At 30.7% G+C, this 16096-nt stretch overlaps 1 protein-coding gene and 1 long non-coding RNA gene across 2 annotated transcripts in view; one reads left to right on the forward strand and one right to left on the reverse strand.

Annotated features, from left to right (window-relative positions):
• The window catches only part of LOC107452093 (stress-activated protein kinase JNK), a gene marked incomplete in the record, with an annotated part of 100616 nt that extends 91602 nt beyond the window's left edge, over window positions 1-9014 (forward strand). The window contains 1 exon segment of the mRNA XM_071178897.1: window positions 373-9014. Coding sequence (XP_071034998.1) covers window positions 373-464 — 92 coding nt within the window.
• A 2414-nt stretch (window positions 9015-11428) lies between these two features.
• On the reverse strand, window positions 11429-14704 carry LOC139425168 (uncharacterized). The gene is made up of 2 exons (XR_011636448.1): window positions 13400-14704; window positions 11429-11988 (listed from the first exon to the last, which is right to left on the reverse strand). It is a non-coding gene; the product is annotated as an uncharacterized lncRNA (long non-coding RNA).
• Between the last annotated feature and the right edge of the window lie 1392 nt (window positions 14705-16096).

Here is a 16096-nt window from a genome sequence, read left to right on the forward strand (position 1 = left end):
TTTAGCTACGACCTAGCTTTATAAAGAGCAGAGATTATCTTAATGTATTAGCATGTCGAAAAGTGATCGAAATGTCGTTTGCAAAGTCCCACCCTCCCACACACGAAAAGAAGTTAATAAAAAAACTAAGTAAAATGAGTATCATTTTGTGAAACTTCATAATCATTTATCATATTTAAATATTATTTAAATAGTATTTATAAATTATTCCACTGTAAAACAAACTATTTCAAATTATCCGTGTATTTTCGATTTTTCGTATCAATCTTCTTAATGATTAATACGGATAATAGAGAGTATTAATTTTTTTTTTTCATTTTAAATTGGCGATATTTTACTGAAATTATTCTTCTGTATTACTCTTTTTTTCAGCAGATGGCGTAATTGAAATTGATAGTGAAGTTGATGGTTTAGCTGAACAGTCCAGTAACGGCCCCAGCAATCCCTTCAACAGAAGAAGATAAATTATTTTTCTCTATCTTCTTGGAGGCTCCAACGAAGAATAACTGTGCATCAAAATAACTTTAATTTTGTGAAGAAAAACATGTCTTTCTCACGGGACCTATATATGACTAAATAAGTACTTAAAAGAAAAGGAAAACATTTTTTAAAAAAATGAAAGATATTCAAGTTTGGTGTGCCGTTCTATCAAGAAAGTTACTTGGGGCGTTAGAAAAAGAGGGGAATTTTGACGAAGCAAATTACAGGCATTATATACATCTCTTATTTGTGTTATAGAAGTTTTAATGTACCGTTGTTTTCTTATACAAGACATAAATTAGTAATTTAATTAGCCAGTAGAATTATATTAATATTCAACGAGAATTTAAATGTTGGCAAAAAAAGTATTTGAAGATTATAAGGAATCAGATATTGACAGTTTATCCTTATATTGTTTTTAAAATTACTTTACAAGTGTTGAAACTAAGTTTACAGTTTAATATCAGAAATGTCGGGTTGAAATTTTAGTATCAAAATTTTGTTCAAGTAAAAAAGTTTTAACATAATCTGTATTTCAAAACGAGCAAAAATTTCATTTTAGAATTTATATAAATTCAAAACTTTATTAATGTAACGGTTGCCCAAATGAAAAGTAAACAAGCCAGAAATACAGTAACTATATTAGCGTCACCCTTTATAGTTTCAGTTAAGATAAGAGAAACGGATTGCAGATAGCGTTTACTGTTTAACGAGCTCACATGAAAGCATTTAAAGAGAATGAAAAATCGTGCAAGATGGATGCGTCCAGAACAGAATAAGTCGCGATAGTAAGATTTTCAATAAAAATTAGCATCATGCAGACATTTATCGTTGATTGTTTGCAGTTTATGGCAAACACTAAAGGTCAGAGAACAAATGGTGTAAACGTTTTCGTGAAGGACGTACATGAATATCGTATCTGCCCAGAACTAGAAAAGATCTTGATCTCAAAGATTCCAGTGATGTTGTTGATAGAGTGTTTAGTGATAATCGAAGATTTACGATTCAATACTCTGCAGCACTTTACGATTGTAAAAGAACTGAGCAGTTACAGTTTCCCCCAAAAAATCATATTACTTCGCATTGTTCCGTTCTGGATGCATCTTTCGTAGTACGACTTTACATTCACTTTAAATACTTTCATGTGGATAAGTTAATTTGTGTCACCTGGTTTCCTGCGCTTTTTTTCTTACCCTGCATGATAGTGTTGCTATCGATACTGTATTTCAGGCTATCACACTTGTCCAATTTTCTTTTCGGCAACCATTACATTTTTATTTAAAATAGAAGCAATTTATTTTATGTTTCTTCCTGTAATATTTTCGATCCCCACCATATACATCACAATATCTTTACAACTTTTTATGAATGATTCATATTTTCGAGAAAAAAAATGTTTCCATCTTTAAATGGCTCATTTGCCCGACAATGCAATTTACCCGAATGGTGCATTGTCTCAACGCTCTAAACATGAATTTGGTAATGTTTCCTTGTATGGTATTTCAAAGACCTTGGCTCCAATATTTTAAGCTTTATTGCAGCTTCCAAATAAAAATGAATCGTGTTTGATGGTAAAGCATAGTCGGAAATATGAATCATTTAATAAATTCAGCCAACTATATCAGTCCAATGTCAAAACCTAAACGGCTTTGAATCGAGATGTAAATGTAATTAATGTAAACAGTAAATCAGGCGTTAGAGAAAATTGCAATTCGGGAGATGCTAAGTCGGGAAAATGACCCATTTAATATAGATTTTGCTATCAGATCTTTCGAAGCAGCAACCGCTTGAAACCCTAAACATAAGTTCGCGAAACCCTAATAAACGTAAAACCGATACAAACCTAGCGATAAGTTTCACTAGTGAAAAATCCGTACAAATGACGACTAATGCGAAGAATTACTAATATAAATAGTTTCTTGTTTCTGGAATGTCTGATGCACTATCTGTACGTATTTGTACTATCAGTATATTCCACGTGACATGAGAATGGGGCTCTGAAAGCAAATTGATAAACTCATTTCAAGTATTCAGAAATATTGCCGGCTACATAACAATATTATTTTAGCACAAATGTAACATTCTGCAAGTCACAACCGTAACGAAATCTAGCATAAAAACGACTCCCTTGTTTTATTTTCTCAAATAAAATTTAAAAAGCTTTGATCGTTTCATCTTATTTTAATTACTAATCAGTTTAAACCTTGGTGAAAATTTTAAAATTACAATTAATTTATTAATTAGAAGATAAGTACATCTGTCATCAAAATTAAATTTTTATTTCATTATCATTAAATAGAGCTAAGCTATTGTCACGTTAGCGATAATTTTTATTGTTCTAAGACTTTAATTTCGGCAAAATGTGATGATTTGTATATTTTAATGCATGAAGCTGTGCGTATCAAATACTTAGAAATCCACTAAAAAGTTTTTAACAAAAATACTAAGGAATTTATGAATGGTTGACCATGTAAAATTAATTACAGATGGATCTAGGGGTTAAAATTTGTCGTAAGACTTCCGAGTTACTATTTCCTATAGATTTTTATGATTAAGCTTGAAAAAGAACACCATCAAATATTATTATACTTGTAGTGTTTAAAATAAAACGCGTTTTTAAAATTTAAATTTCAATGAAACAAACAACATAAGAATTAGGAAGACTCCACAAGCATGTTATCCTCTGCAAAATGCAATCCCAAAAATAAATAACGGTGATATTTTACGCAAATATTGCCAAATAAGGGATAACGCTCAAAACGTGGCAAACCTTAAACTTCATTTATGTTGTGATATTAATTTTCTTAAATTTGTTTAAGGCTCAAAACCAGTTAGAATTTATAAATTACAGCAAATTCTTATGAATGGTTAAAATTACGCGCAAATTTAAACATAAATCGCATTAATGAAACTTCCTAGAATATTGAGCCTGTTCACACATCGCCTCATAAGCATAACACAGGCGGAGGGATACACAGGAAGTTTTCCAAATTTCTTCCGGTTTTGGGAACTCTTGTCATTCTTTAAATTCAGTCAACCATCCATACTATGTCTTGATTCATACTTCGAAATTCGTAAGAATAACCCATAAAGTCTAATTTTTGTACGTTAAAATGAAACTTTTTTATCCTTTTATTATGGACCAGTGTTTAATACGCACTGACTTTCATGCAAATCAGTATTAACATTCTCACTCAGCCTAGTTTTCATTTGTCAAGAAAATTAGCACATGCTCTAGTTTACCAATTATATCAATATATTAATTAGAACATCAATATCAATAATTTTTATCATAACCTAAAAAATACATCAATTCAGAATAAAATTTTTAATTTTTTTATAAAACTCTATTATTATATCAAAGTTATGTATGCCATGAATTAGTAATGTGAACTCAGAGAAAACATATTTATATTAAAGAAATTTTACAGAAAAAATATCTGGAACATTAAAACATATTTTTCAGACTAAAACAAGTTTAATTTATTTTTAAATCCAGAAAAAATAAACTTAAATATTTTATATATCGAAATTATATATATCTATAATAAATATCGAAATTATAATCTCGACAATTATATTATATTTTGTATAGCAAAAATATTTCAGAAATTAAGAAAATTGATTCTTGTTTATGCTTTAGAAACTTATATTATTTTGAAATTAATCCAACTATTTATGTTTCTTTTCATATAGGCTTACATTCATAACAAAAATGCCATGATTTTTATGCGTCGTTATATCATTAGAATATCGATGATAATATAGAATATCGATGGACAGAAATAACTTCAGTATGAAAATAATTTGGCAAAATAGCGATTTCTAAATTTAAAAAAAAAATTAACATTTTTTTTTAAATTTTAATTTATCACTCAAACTAGAATGAATAGCAGTAAAAAGAAACAGCTCGCTAAATAGCACTGAAAAAATCTTTAAGGTCATATTCAGTAGTACAAACAGCTCATTTTTGCATACTCAGATATTTAAAATAGATTATTTGTCCAACGTCTCTCTCCTTTTGTAAAAGTTATAAAAGGATTAAATAAACTGAACAATAAATAATTACTTTAAATGACTTACCTATAACAATGTAATAACAGCGAACAATTAATAAACTTATCAGATTGGTGTCAGCAAAAAAATTATGATACAAAATTCTTTTAATATTAGGAAGTGATTGCTAAGAATGGTCTCCAAAAGATGAGGCTTGAAAATTGAGCTTTAAAAGGAAAACAATTACAAAGTTGCCAACTCTAGAAAGGATATCAAACGATTTCATATCTTACCAAACTGTAAGGAAACTAATGCCATTTGAAGGAAAACCTAATCCATTTGTGGGAAAAACAGTACCCATTTGTAGAGAAAGCTGAATCTATTTATAGGAGAAGCTTAAGCCATTTATAGGGGACGTTTTGCCCATTTATCGGAGAAATTAGAAATGCTGACGCCATTCTTCCGGTCCCCCTGATGATAATAATTAACCCATTGGTGCCCCGAATCGAAATTTTTCAATAACATATGGTATATTAATGTAAAGTAGAAAAATCGAGTAATTGGGACAATTCTATATGCTGTCCTGCCTTTCTAGCCAAGACAACTTAAAGTGAGTGAAAATTATTGGTTTACAGCGACCCTTTTAATCCTTATTATTCGGTCAGGATTCTAGAATATCGAACTTATAGATTTTGTATTAATTGTTAACGTCGCTTTACTTATGCTAATGGGCTATAGATGGCGTTCTGTAATTCATCCCTTATGGTGGCATTAATGACGCATGCACTCACTGCTCTACCATAATTTAGATCGGAGGGCAGATGGTGGCGGTATTCACCAGACCTGCGCAACATGCTCACCAACTACCAATCATGAATGAACTATTCTGACTCTGAAACTATAGAAGACATTATATAAAAGTGGATTGCGAACAATTAAGACCTTATAAGTAATTTCTGTCACAAAAAAAAATTCAATCACCTTATGATACTTTTTTTAGAATCGGTCCTTTGTGGGCACCAATGGGTTAATTGGTGAAACTCTAATTAACAACTGTTATTACACTACTCAACGCTTCCAGTTTTAAACAAGCCTTCAACTTTCTCCTTTTAAATGCATATATCTAACAAAAATAATAATCAAATATTGAAATCCTCTCCTATTTTTGTATGTCTTCACTTGGTATTCAGAGGTGTGACGTTTCAGTGAGTGAAAATGTTTAAAAAAAACAACATAATTTTTCAACTTTTTAATAAAAAAAACGTTAAAAATTTAGACTTAAATGTTTATTTGCGAAGATATATAATACATATATCTTAATCTATTTTGCTCAAAGGTAGATTATTCATGGTTTTTTAGAAGTAAATATTTAATGGACTCCACGTGTAGGCTAGATACAATCATTTTGATGTCTTTCAGATATTGAGAGAAAGATTCATACGAAATGGTCCTTTTGTGGTGAACTGCACAGTAAAGTTTAATTTCGTTTAAAATATATAAATATATTTATTTTGATGAATTAAGGCTTTTTATATAATTCACATGAAGTAACAGACATCTGTGTTAATGTTCTCTGGCAAGAACTTTCATTGATTTGTTAGACTGGGCAAATATAGCAACTTCAGGATTATTTTGATTTATATTATCGATTATATTGTTATCATCAGATATCGATGATAATGCACATCATGTTGTATGGCGATATCAGAATTTATTCAAAAAGAATCTCTCCTGTTGCAAGCAGAGCGAGACATCTTTAACACATTACTCAATTTTTCGTTAAATTGAACTGATTATTGCATTGTTGTCAAGTCTGCTATATCTAATGTAGTTTGAACGAGTGCAAATTTGATTGCGTTATTAACCAGTCATTAAGACATCCTTAATAATATAAAATGTAGCAATGGAATAGAAAATACTTAATCAGGGTGATCACAAACACTAAAAAAAATGTTTTAAAACCTGGTGGCAGAAGTTGGATTATTAATTTTTCAGTTACGCCTTATTCTTCAACACAAAATAAACAATTTTTTAAACAAAAATCTATAACAAGACCAATTTTTTTCAGTTAAAATATAAGACGTGCAAATGCCTCAAACAAACATAAATTTATTCGTTTGACTTTTGGGGTCTTTTACTTAAGTTCCCTGATATTTCACGATTGATAAACCTCCCTATTCTTCCTAATTTGTCCTCTTTTGTGGCCACCTTGTTAATTTATTCCCTTAATTTTTTCCAAGAGAAATTTTCGGGGCATGGATATTTTTGAATAAAACCCAAATGCAAGAATAGAATAATGGCAAGCGAGGGGGGAAATATATTATAGAAAGTAACAAACTTAGAAGCGCAAAATTCCAAGCTTCCACCAGTCACAAAATATATATATATATATAACTAAACTTGCACCCATTCGAATCAATATTAGATATCAAATGTTTGGCAACAATGACTAAAGTGAACACAAATGAAGAGAAATCAAGCATTGTGGTTGAGATGCTAAATGCGAGTACTCAACTCGCTCTGGTTGGATAAATTTAGAGATCGCCGCGTTGTAAGATTTAATGAAAAATAAAAATCAATGGGGCTGATATATATATATATATANCATTTTTTTTACAACCAATAACTCAAGTTATTGAAACATTTCAAACTGAAATAAACTATTTACTAATTTTATACAAAGAAACTAGAAAGCAGCATCAATATTCAAAATTCCATACAATAATTGAAGAAAAAAAAGTTAACAAATTCAATGAAGTGCTTCAAAATTTTTCAATAAAATTTAAAATTTATTCAATAATTGTTATTTTTTCCTAGATTCAGAAAACAAAATGTAACAGACCACTTCAGCATTTATCCTTTTCAATTTGATTAACTTCAAATTTAAAAAAAAAATAAATGCTGAATTATTCTTACTAAATACGATGATCTATATTAGACATACTTACTTCTTTATTACTATACTTCTATATTAGACATACATTTTAAGAACACCTTTCTCATTGGTGGTGTACAGCTGTGGTACCTTTAATTTTGAATTGGAGACTATGTGGATTAAAGTTTAGTGAAATTATTTAAACAACAATTAAAAAAATAAAAAAAAAATCTAAAAATTCAGGCAGCGATATTTCACAGACCAATAAAATTTTTAACCATTTCTAACTGATTAATTTGCATATTGAACATTAACCCTTTGCTTATGGTGTTCCATGTTCTACCATCACCTGTGGTCCACATGTTGTAGCAGCCGTAAGCAAAACGTTAACATATTAAATTCTTAAACGAAGGAAATAATAATTCATAATTCCTAAATCATTTACATAACTCTGGATAATCAGTATAAAACTAGAAGCAAAACCATTGACTGGACAAAACTGTCCCACTTTACAATGAAATAATGTTCTGCTAATATCTTTCAGCATTAGTACTTGTTCTCTCTTGCAGATAAAAGCATAATTAAAAGTTTGAAGTTTAATAACGCTAATCAAACTGTACGTGTATAAGATTTTATGGAAATATTTTACATGGTTTTCTTGCGTCGTATTGCAGCTAATCACACACTTTGAGATAATTATTGCCCTTATCTTTTCAAAATACTTATCCATGTTAGGTGTTTACGCATCTTTTCATGTAAAAACATTTTATTTTAAAATATAGATGACTCCCTAAAGAAGATTCCTTTTTTTTTTCTTTTTTGTTAAAAAAAATCAATTTGATATTGCACATTATTGAGCTGCATTTTATTTAATTTATAAATGTATATTCATACTTAAATTTTAACAAAACTATGAGGGCGTCAGCAATTGCCTGTTAACTCATCCAATAATAAATACAATCGATAAAACAAAGTGTTAACTTCATTTTAAAATTTTTAACGAAACATTAATGAGATTCCTACTAAAATTATAAAACATAAATAAATTTAACAAATTAAAAATGGTAATATAAAATTATGTAACAAAAAAGTTTTTTTAACAAATTAAAGCTTTAAAAAAAAGACTTTTAATTATGAAATTATATATGCAGTACCAAATTAATCATCAAATTATGTGTGTGATTATCTGTTTTAAACAAAATATCTATGCAAATCGTCTGTGTAAAATCGTGAGCTTCTAGAATTGCACAATTGATGATTTCCTAGTTGTTAATGTAAGTTGTTACGTTGCTGTATTTTATAGTGCTTGTTTCAGAAATAATTTTAGACTCAAATTTGCTGCAGATTTTTGATGTTAGCAACAAAATATAAAGAACTTGAAGTTGCCAGTTTGCATATAGTCCAATGTTGTGTGATAAGTATTTTGTATATAATTTGTGTACATAACATGCAATTTCTGTTGTACATATGTATTATTACTATTTATATACATTTGCTGGTTTAAACGAAGGTGGTAGCTCTGTGTTTATTTGCTATGGGTGCTCAGTTGAATTTTCAATTATTTATATGTATAACAGAATTGTTTGATCTGGATTAGTAGCACTAAGTAGCCCTTGAATGTTTGTCAATTTTGAAAATAAAGTTTTGTTCAGTCGTTGTTTCATTTGGAAACTTATTGAGACAAATTCTACCAAACTATACCTTAAATGATTAAAGCAAAAAACAATGTATATGACATACTATAGTTTTGGTTCTCTAAAAAAGACCTTTCCTTGGTGTCTAAACACCTAATAACAATTGGAAAAGTAAAAAGACAAACATGTTCAGAATGGCTTAACCAATAGGGACAAATGAGCAAGCTTGAACAAGGCAATAAAAGGAAGGTTGATAAGAAACAGGTGTGTTAGAGGTATCTTTTTGGATACACTTTAAATAATCTGTAGTTGTTTAATTTTGACATTAAATATTGATTTGTAAAAAAAAAACTACAAAGAATTTTTGAACTTTTTCCAAAACTTCATTTGGGAATTAGTTTCATGCAGAATTCTCAATAGAGACCACCCTGTATGAATTGGCCCATTGTCCCCTATGCTGACCATGCTGTATAATGCTGAATGGGTATACTTTTAGTATCCTTAGTAAAAGTGAAGTCAAAAAACTACCTTAGGGGTTGCAGTTTACATTAATGCAAATTAAGTTACAAAGTACATAAGTGTTTAGTAGTGACCTGTATCAACTTACACAGGATGTTCTATAGCAACCTGAATCAGCTTATACAGGATTGCAGGCTGTTCCATAGTGACCAAAATCGAATTATACAGGGTATTTCATACTGACCACCCTGTATCAGCTATTTATATATTTCAAAAATCTTTAACAAAAATAAGTCAAAAAAGTGTCTTAAGAATGGCAAATTACATTAATGTATATTAAGTTACCAATTACATAAGAGTATCCTGTAGTGACGTGAATCAGCTTAAACAGGGTTGCAAGGTGTTCCACAGTTACCAAAATCAAATTATACTTGGTATTCCATAATGAACTGAATTAGCTTATACAGGGTGTTTTATAGTGATCTGAATCAGCTTATACAGGGTATTCTGCAGTGACCATCCTGTATCAGCTGAATATATATCTATATATAGAATTTTTGACAATAATGAAGTCAAAAAATTTCATCAGGAATTGAAAATTAATATTTATGAAATGAAGAAACAAAAACCCTATTGAAATCACTACTGTGGAAGGCAGGGCTGTAAGAATCAAATCCTGATTGGTCGCCTGGTGAAACTTTGATGAGTTATTAAATTAATAATCTCCTTCCAACTCCTTACAGTTTCTGCAAGCAATCAAACAGGAATTGACATGTGCAATTCAACCTCTCTCAGTGATTCCTTAAATTTTAATAGTGTTGTCGTTTTTTCCTCATTTAAATATTATTCAATGATCCCTTTTTAACAAGTATTGTAAAAATATGTATAAAGAGTAGTCATTATAATACATAATGTTTATGGATTTGCCTTGTTAATAAAAAACTATGAAAACACATACCAGATGAAATAATAGGAGTAACCGAAACCAGCAGTTTGAAACCTTTGTGGTAGAACAGACCACCAATTTTGAAAAGAAAAAAAATTTTAAACAGCTACTCTAAACACCTTGTACACACTAAATAAATAATCCAAAGAAGCGGAAGGGGTAAGATATTACTTGATTAAAAAAGTTAATTCACTTCAAAAATTAATAGATTGTAAATAACAGTTGACAGGTTTCAAGCAATCAAAAATAGGTGCCCATTTTCAAGGCTTGCCAGGCATGAATGAGAAGAGACAAACTGCATTATTTAATTTTTCTTGGTTACAGTGCCACCTAAGAAGCAAAATGCATAAACCTTTAAATCCATTTGTAGATACTTTTTTCTGGAGAATCCAAATCTGTAATAAAAAAACAGGGGTTCGTATTTCAGAGTTGCCCCTTTACCTTCCCACAGGTGGTGCAGATGGAATATCAAGTTTAGTATCATAGGATAGTTTTAAAAATGCCTCTATTTCAAATTTTTCAACCAAAGGTAAAATTCTCAAGATATTTTACTGTTTCTAAGCTTATTTATACCCTATATTTATTTAACTGTATCACTAGGGAGAGTGAATTTTGCAGAAAAGGGGATTAAGATCCTCTTGGATTAGACTCTCAATTAGCACCTATGGCACAGTACCAAGCTGTCTCAGGCTCACTAAAATAAAATATTACAAAATAACCACACTCTCAAAAAGTTTGTATAATTCCCTATTCAGAATGCAAATAAACTTGAATTTATGGTGAGTTCTTATAACATAATTGGATTTTTTTATTTTTTCACTTATATTCAGGTTCTGAATTTAGAGTAAATTTTTAAAAGGAAAATAGCAAATCAACTCGTAAAAATACAAGTTATTTACAAAACTATTTATTTTATATGAATACCTAATTATAAAATTAGGAAATTAATTTTCAAAAATGACCATAAAAGCTTAAAAATAAAAACAATTTTAAAACCAAAATTTAAATCTTCAACTGAGCAATTTTGAAAATAGAAAATTNTTTTTTTTTAATTCATGATTTCGTTTCAGTAATATATTAATTTCAGAACGAAAATTGAAGATAACAGCGATTGAGCAACGATCGCCAAGTAACAGTAGGTCTGCTGAAAATAATTGACAACGTTAAATCCAAACAGAAAAAAAATGACGAAATAATGCGCAACGATCGCTAAGTAGCAAAAGTCTCACTGAAAATAATTTACTTGAAACGTTATATTAAGTCGAAATAAAACGTACAGCGAACGCAAGATAAGTCCCGCTGAAAATAATCTTCAAGAAACGAAAAATCCCAAGGTCAAAAATGGCACATAAGGAAACTATGCATCGCGTTCTATATTTCAACGCTGATCCTCACTCTTCGTTATTCAATATCACGAAACGAACATCATCTTCGTAGCTAAAATTGTAATCAACATCTTCGCAGCTAGATGAAATCAAAATAGTCTTCGTCAGCGCGGTGATAGCGTTAGCATAGGCAAGAATTCTCGCACGTTAAACCGCGAGCGTCTTAAATCAGATTCCTGATGCATCACCTAAAATAAAAGTAATTATATCGGCCTGCCGACATTAGGCACTGTAGGCAACTGCCTAGGGACCCCGCCACGTTCAGGGGCCCTGTGCTACAGAGAAAAAAATTGACAATGTTTCTTAAACAGTAAAAATTTAATTCAAAATTTCAATGACGATTGTCTTGCTCTGTATATTACATCGACGCTATTTTAGTACATTTCTGAACGCATTCCAAATTAGATATTAATATTATGGTAGTTAGCTCATCGCAGTAATATAATCGCAAGCAATTTTATCGCGGTAATTTTAACGCCGACTAATCAGATGACTATACAGCAAGAGCAGCTTTTTTTAACACAACACGCTTGGAAGAAGCGCAAAATTCTACGTTGTGAATGCACACTTACTGTTCTGGTACCTACCATAGGTATGTATATATAATGACTTGGCAAAATAAGAAAATGCTGTAATGGCCGTATTTTGGGCTGCCATACTAGATCGAATCAATGGTGTCAGCAAATCTTTACAAAAGAAAACAATTGAACTTCGAACGGCAGTCGATCTTTTAAAATCGCTTTTAGATTTTTTAATTTCACAGAGAGAATTATTTGACGACTACGAGACTAAGGCAAATGAGAAAACTGATACTCAATGCAGTGATGAGAATCAGCGTGTGCGAAAAAGGAAAAGGCATCACGATGACGGACCTGCAAAAGAAGTTGTGCTCAGAGGAAAAGAGAAATTAAAAGTTGATACATATTTGCCAGTACTAGACATGCTGTGTACAGAACTGTCGTGGCGCCTAGAAGCTTACCGGGAAATAAATGATCTGTTTGGGTCTCTAACAGATTTCTCGACAAAATCCGACGCTGAAATTAGACAGGCTTGCACAAAGTTTAAGGAACATTATTTCGAGGACATTGAGCCTGAGTTTACAGACGAAATGGTGCAGTATAAATACTTCATCTTACAATTAGAGACGCCGGAAAAAAATTGTGCCTGCCGAAGAGTCTTACAAACTGATTATTGGTAACATGGCACACTCAACTTTCCCGAATGTAATGTCAGCTTTGCAAATATATAGAAGCTTTGCAAATATATGTCTCAAAACCGTTTAAATTCATCGGCCATAATGGCAATTGAAAATGATGTATCGGAAAAGGTTAACTTTCAGGATGCCTTGAACGATTTTGTAACAAAAAAAGTTAAAAGAGTTAATATTTAAGCTTATTGTATGATTTTTTTTAGATGCATATGTATTAATTACTTATATTCTTTTCGTTTGATTCAATACTTTTATTGAATAACGTGATAATATACCTATGTAGTAAAAAACAGCGTAATTATGAATAAAGTGTTGTGTTAGCGAAAAAATATATTAGGAAGTTAGAAGACGGTAAGGGGGGGGGGGCGAGACGAGCATTCCCTAGGGGCCGCGACATGCATAAGCCGGCCCTGCCTGCCGATATGTGCATTACGTCGATAATTCGCGATACATCGATTAGGCAAGAATCCTCGCACGTTAAACCGCGAGCGTCTTAAATCAGATTCCTGATGCAGCGCCTAAAATAAAAGTAATTATATCGGCCTGCCGAGATGTGCATTAAGTCGATAATTCGCGATACATCGATTTAAAAATGTCTAACAGTAGCGCTCTTTAAAATTGCCGCATCATAACAAAAACAAGAGCTTCTTAAAAAAAAAAATGGAAAAGCCAAACGAAATAAAAACAAAAAATCGTTCTCAATTTTTATAAGAAAAATTTAACGTTGAAAAATACACTTTAAGTGCTTCCCATCGCCGGATTTTTAGAAAAAATGACAAAAAAGAAGCTCTTTAAAATATGCTATCAAAATAAATAAAAAAAAACACAATTAATCAAAAAAACAAAATAGAAACAGAAAATTTTCCTAAATTCTTAAGACAAAACTTGCAACGTAGAAAATCAATTTTCTATTTTACTGGTTATCTAATTATCTGTATAACTTTAAAAGAAAAAGTGGAGATAAAATATATCAGAAACGCTGTTAAAATGCCGCGCTATAAAATTAAAAAAAACCCAGCAAAAGGGAAAACAGAAAGCAAACATTTCACTCTTTTAAAAAAAAAAGTGTCGATGAGAAAACGAGAAAAATGACTTTCCTGATTAAAATTATATTTCCCCGAATATTCGTAATATTCCTAATATTAAAAAAATGGAGTCATTTTTAAAATTCAATTTCAGAAGAAAACCTGATACAATGAAAGAAATCCACTTTGTCTTGCGACGATCACTAGATACTGATCCATTCCTTATATTTTTCATCAAGTGTCCATAAATTATTAAAAACACACTTTCCTGGCATTTCTAACAATTTCACATTTGAATGAAGTATCAAAGCTACCACGTGTGCTATCAGAAGAATGAATTTCTCCAACCCTATGGATGTAGAAGGTCAATGCAGGTCTTCAGCTGATAAAGTACCTCTAAGTACTGTCAAGACCTCCCCTCTCCCTACACTAAATTCTTTTCCTTCAGAGTGATCCAGAAAGAAATATTTTAATAAAACAATTAATAAAAGAAAAAAAACAATAAGGACGTGTTTTCTTCCACTTGCTTGTAACCCCTACCCTCACACGCATTCAAAATATTCTACCCTCAATGCAGGGTCTCATTCTAGGCGAAAGACGTACTTTTTAATTGTGGATATTTTCTTGAGATAAAAAAATTGTTCCAACCAACTAGTGATACTAGAAATTAAGGACTTTTAAGGACCATGAATCAAAACTAAGTACTTTTAAGGGCCCTTAATTTTCAAAATAAAAACTAAGCAGTTTTTAAGGACTTTTAAGGACCGTGGGAACCCTGTACACAGGATGTTCCATAGCAACCTGAATCAGCTTATACAGAATTGCAGACTGTTCCATAGAGACCAAACTCGAATTATACAGGGTATTTTGTACTGACCGCCCTGTATCAGCTATTTATATATTTCAAAAATCTTCAACAAAAATAAGTCAAAAAAGTGTCTTAAGAAAGGCAAATTACATTAATGTATATTAAGTTACCAATTACATAAGAGTATCTTGTAGTGACATGAATCAGCTTAAACAGGGTTGCAAGGTGTTCCACAGTTACCAAAATCAAATTATACTTGGTATTCCATAATGAACTGAATTAGCTTATATGGAGTGTTTTATAGTGATCTGAATCAGCTTATACAGGGTATTCTGCAGCCGACTGAATAAATTCCATTCCTGTTATTGTCATCACAATTATGGATTTTGAAATCACATGAATATGAAACTAGATATACGATTTTGAAAATGAGAAAATACAAACTGGGATATAGAATTTTTAAAACGCGTAAATACAAATCACGATTTATAATTTTTAGATAGTGCAAATACGAATCATGATGCATAATTTTTAGATTGCATAAATAAGAATTATGATGCATAATTTTTAGAATGCCTGAATGCGAATCCCAATGCCTTATTTTAAAATCACGTATAAATACGAAAATCAATGTTTGATATTATAAACCGCATGAGCAAATCAAGACATTGAATTTTAAACTTGCGTGAATACGAATCGCTACATAGGTTTTTAAAAAGGCGTAAATACGAATCACAATATCGGATTTTTAAATCTCGTAAATAAGAATCGCAACGTACAATATTCAAATCGCGTGAATAAGAATCGCAACACGCAAATATGAAAAGCTATGTTTGATATTAAAATCGTATGAATAAGAATCGAGATATTAGCATATTCCAGGCTTGGGACCTATAAAAGGCTTGTCAGAAGCAGCGTCGTTTGAACTATGAAAATCGGATCTATCTGGAGGGCGGGTAAAAAATTCGGAAAATCTTATCTGCTGCGTGTAAAAGGGGAGAAAATAGGTAAAATAAGTAAAAATGAGAAAGGATTGGTAGCTATGTAGTTTGAATTTTCTGCTTCTCTTTGAAAATCGGTGAATTTTCTGAAAAAGCGGAATACTTATAAAAAAAATGAAATTTTTAGAAAATCTGAATTTTTGATTAAAAAAAAGCTGAAATTTAAGAGATAAAAGTGAAAATAGCGGAAATCCGCTAAAAAGCGGAAGAATCTCATCCCTGCAATAATGAAGTCAAAAAATTTCATCAAGAATTTAAAATTAATATTTATGAAAAG

The sequence above is a fragment of the Parasteatoda tepidariorum genome, chromosome 3, assembly GCF_043381705.1.
Source record: "Parasteatoda tepidariorum isolate YZ-2023 chromosome 3, CAS_Ptep_4.0, whole genome shotgun sequence".
Classification (NCBI taxonomy): Eukaryota; Metazoa; Arthropoda; class Arachnida; order Araneae; family Theridiidae; genus Parasteatoda; species Parasteatoda tepidariorum.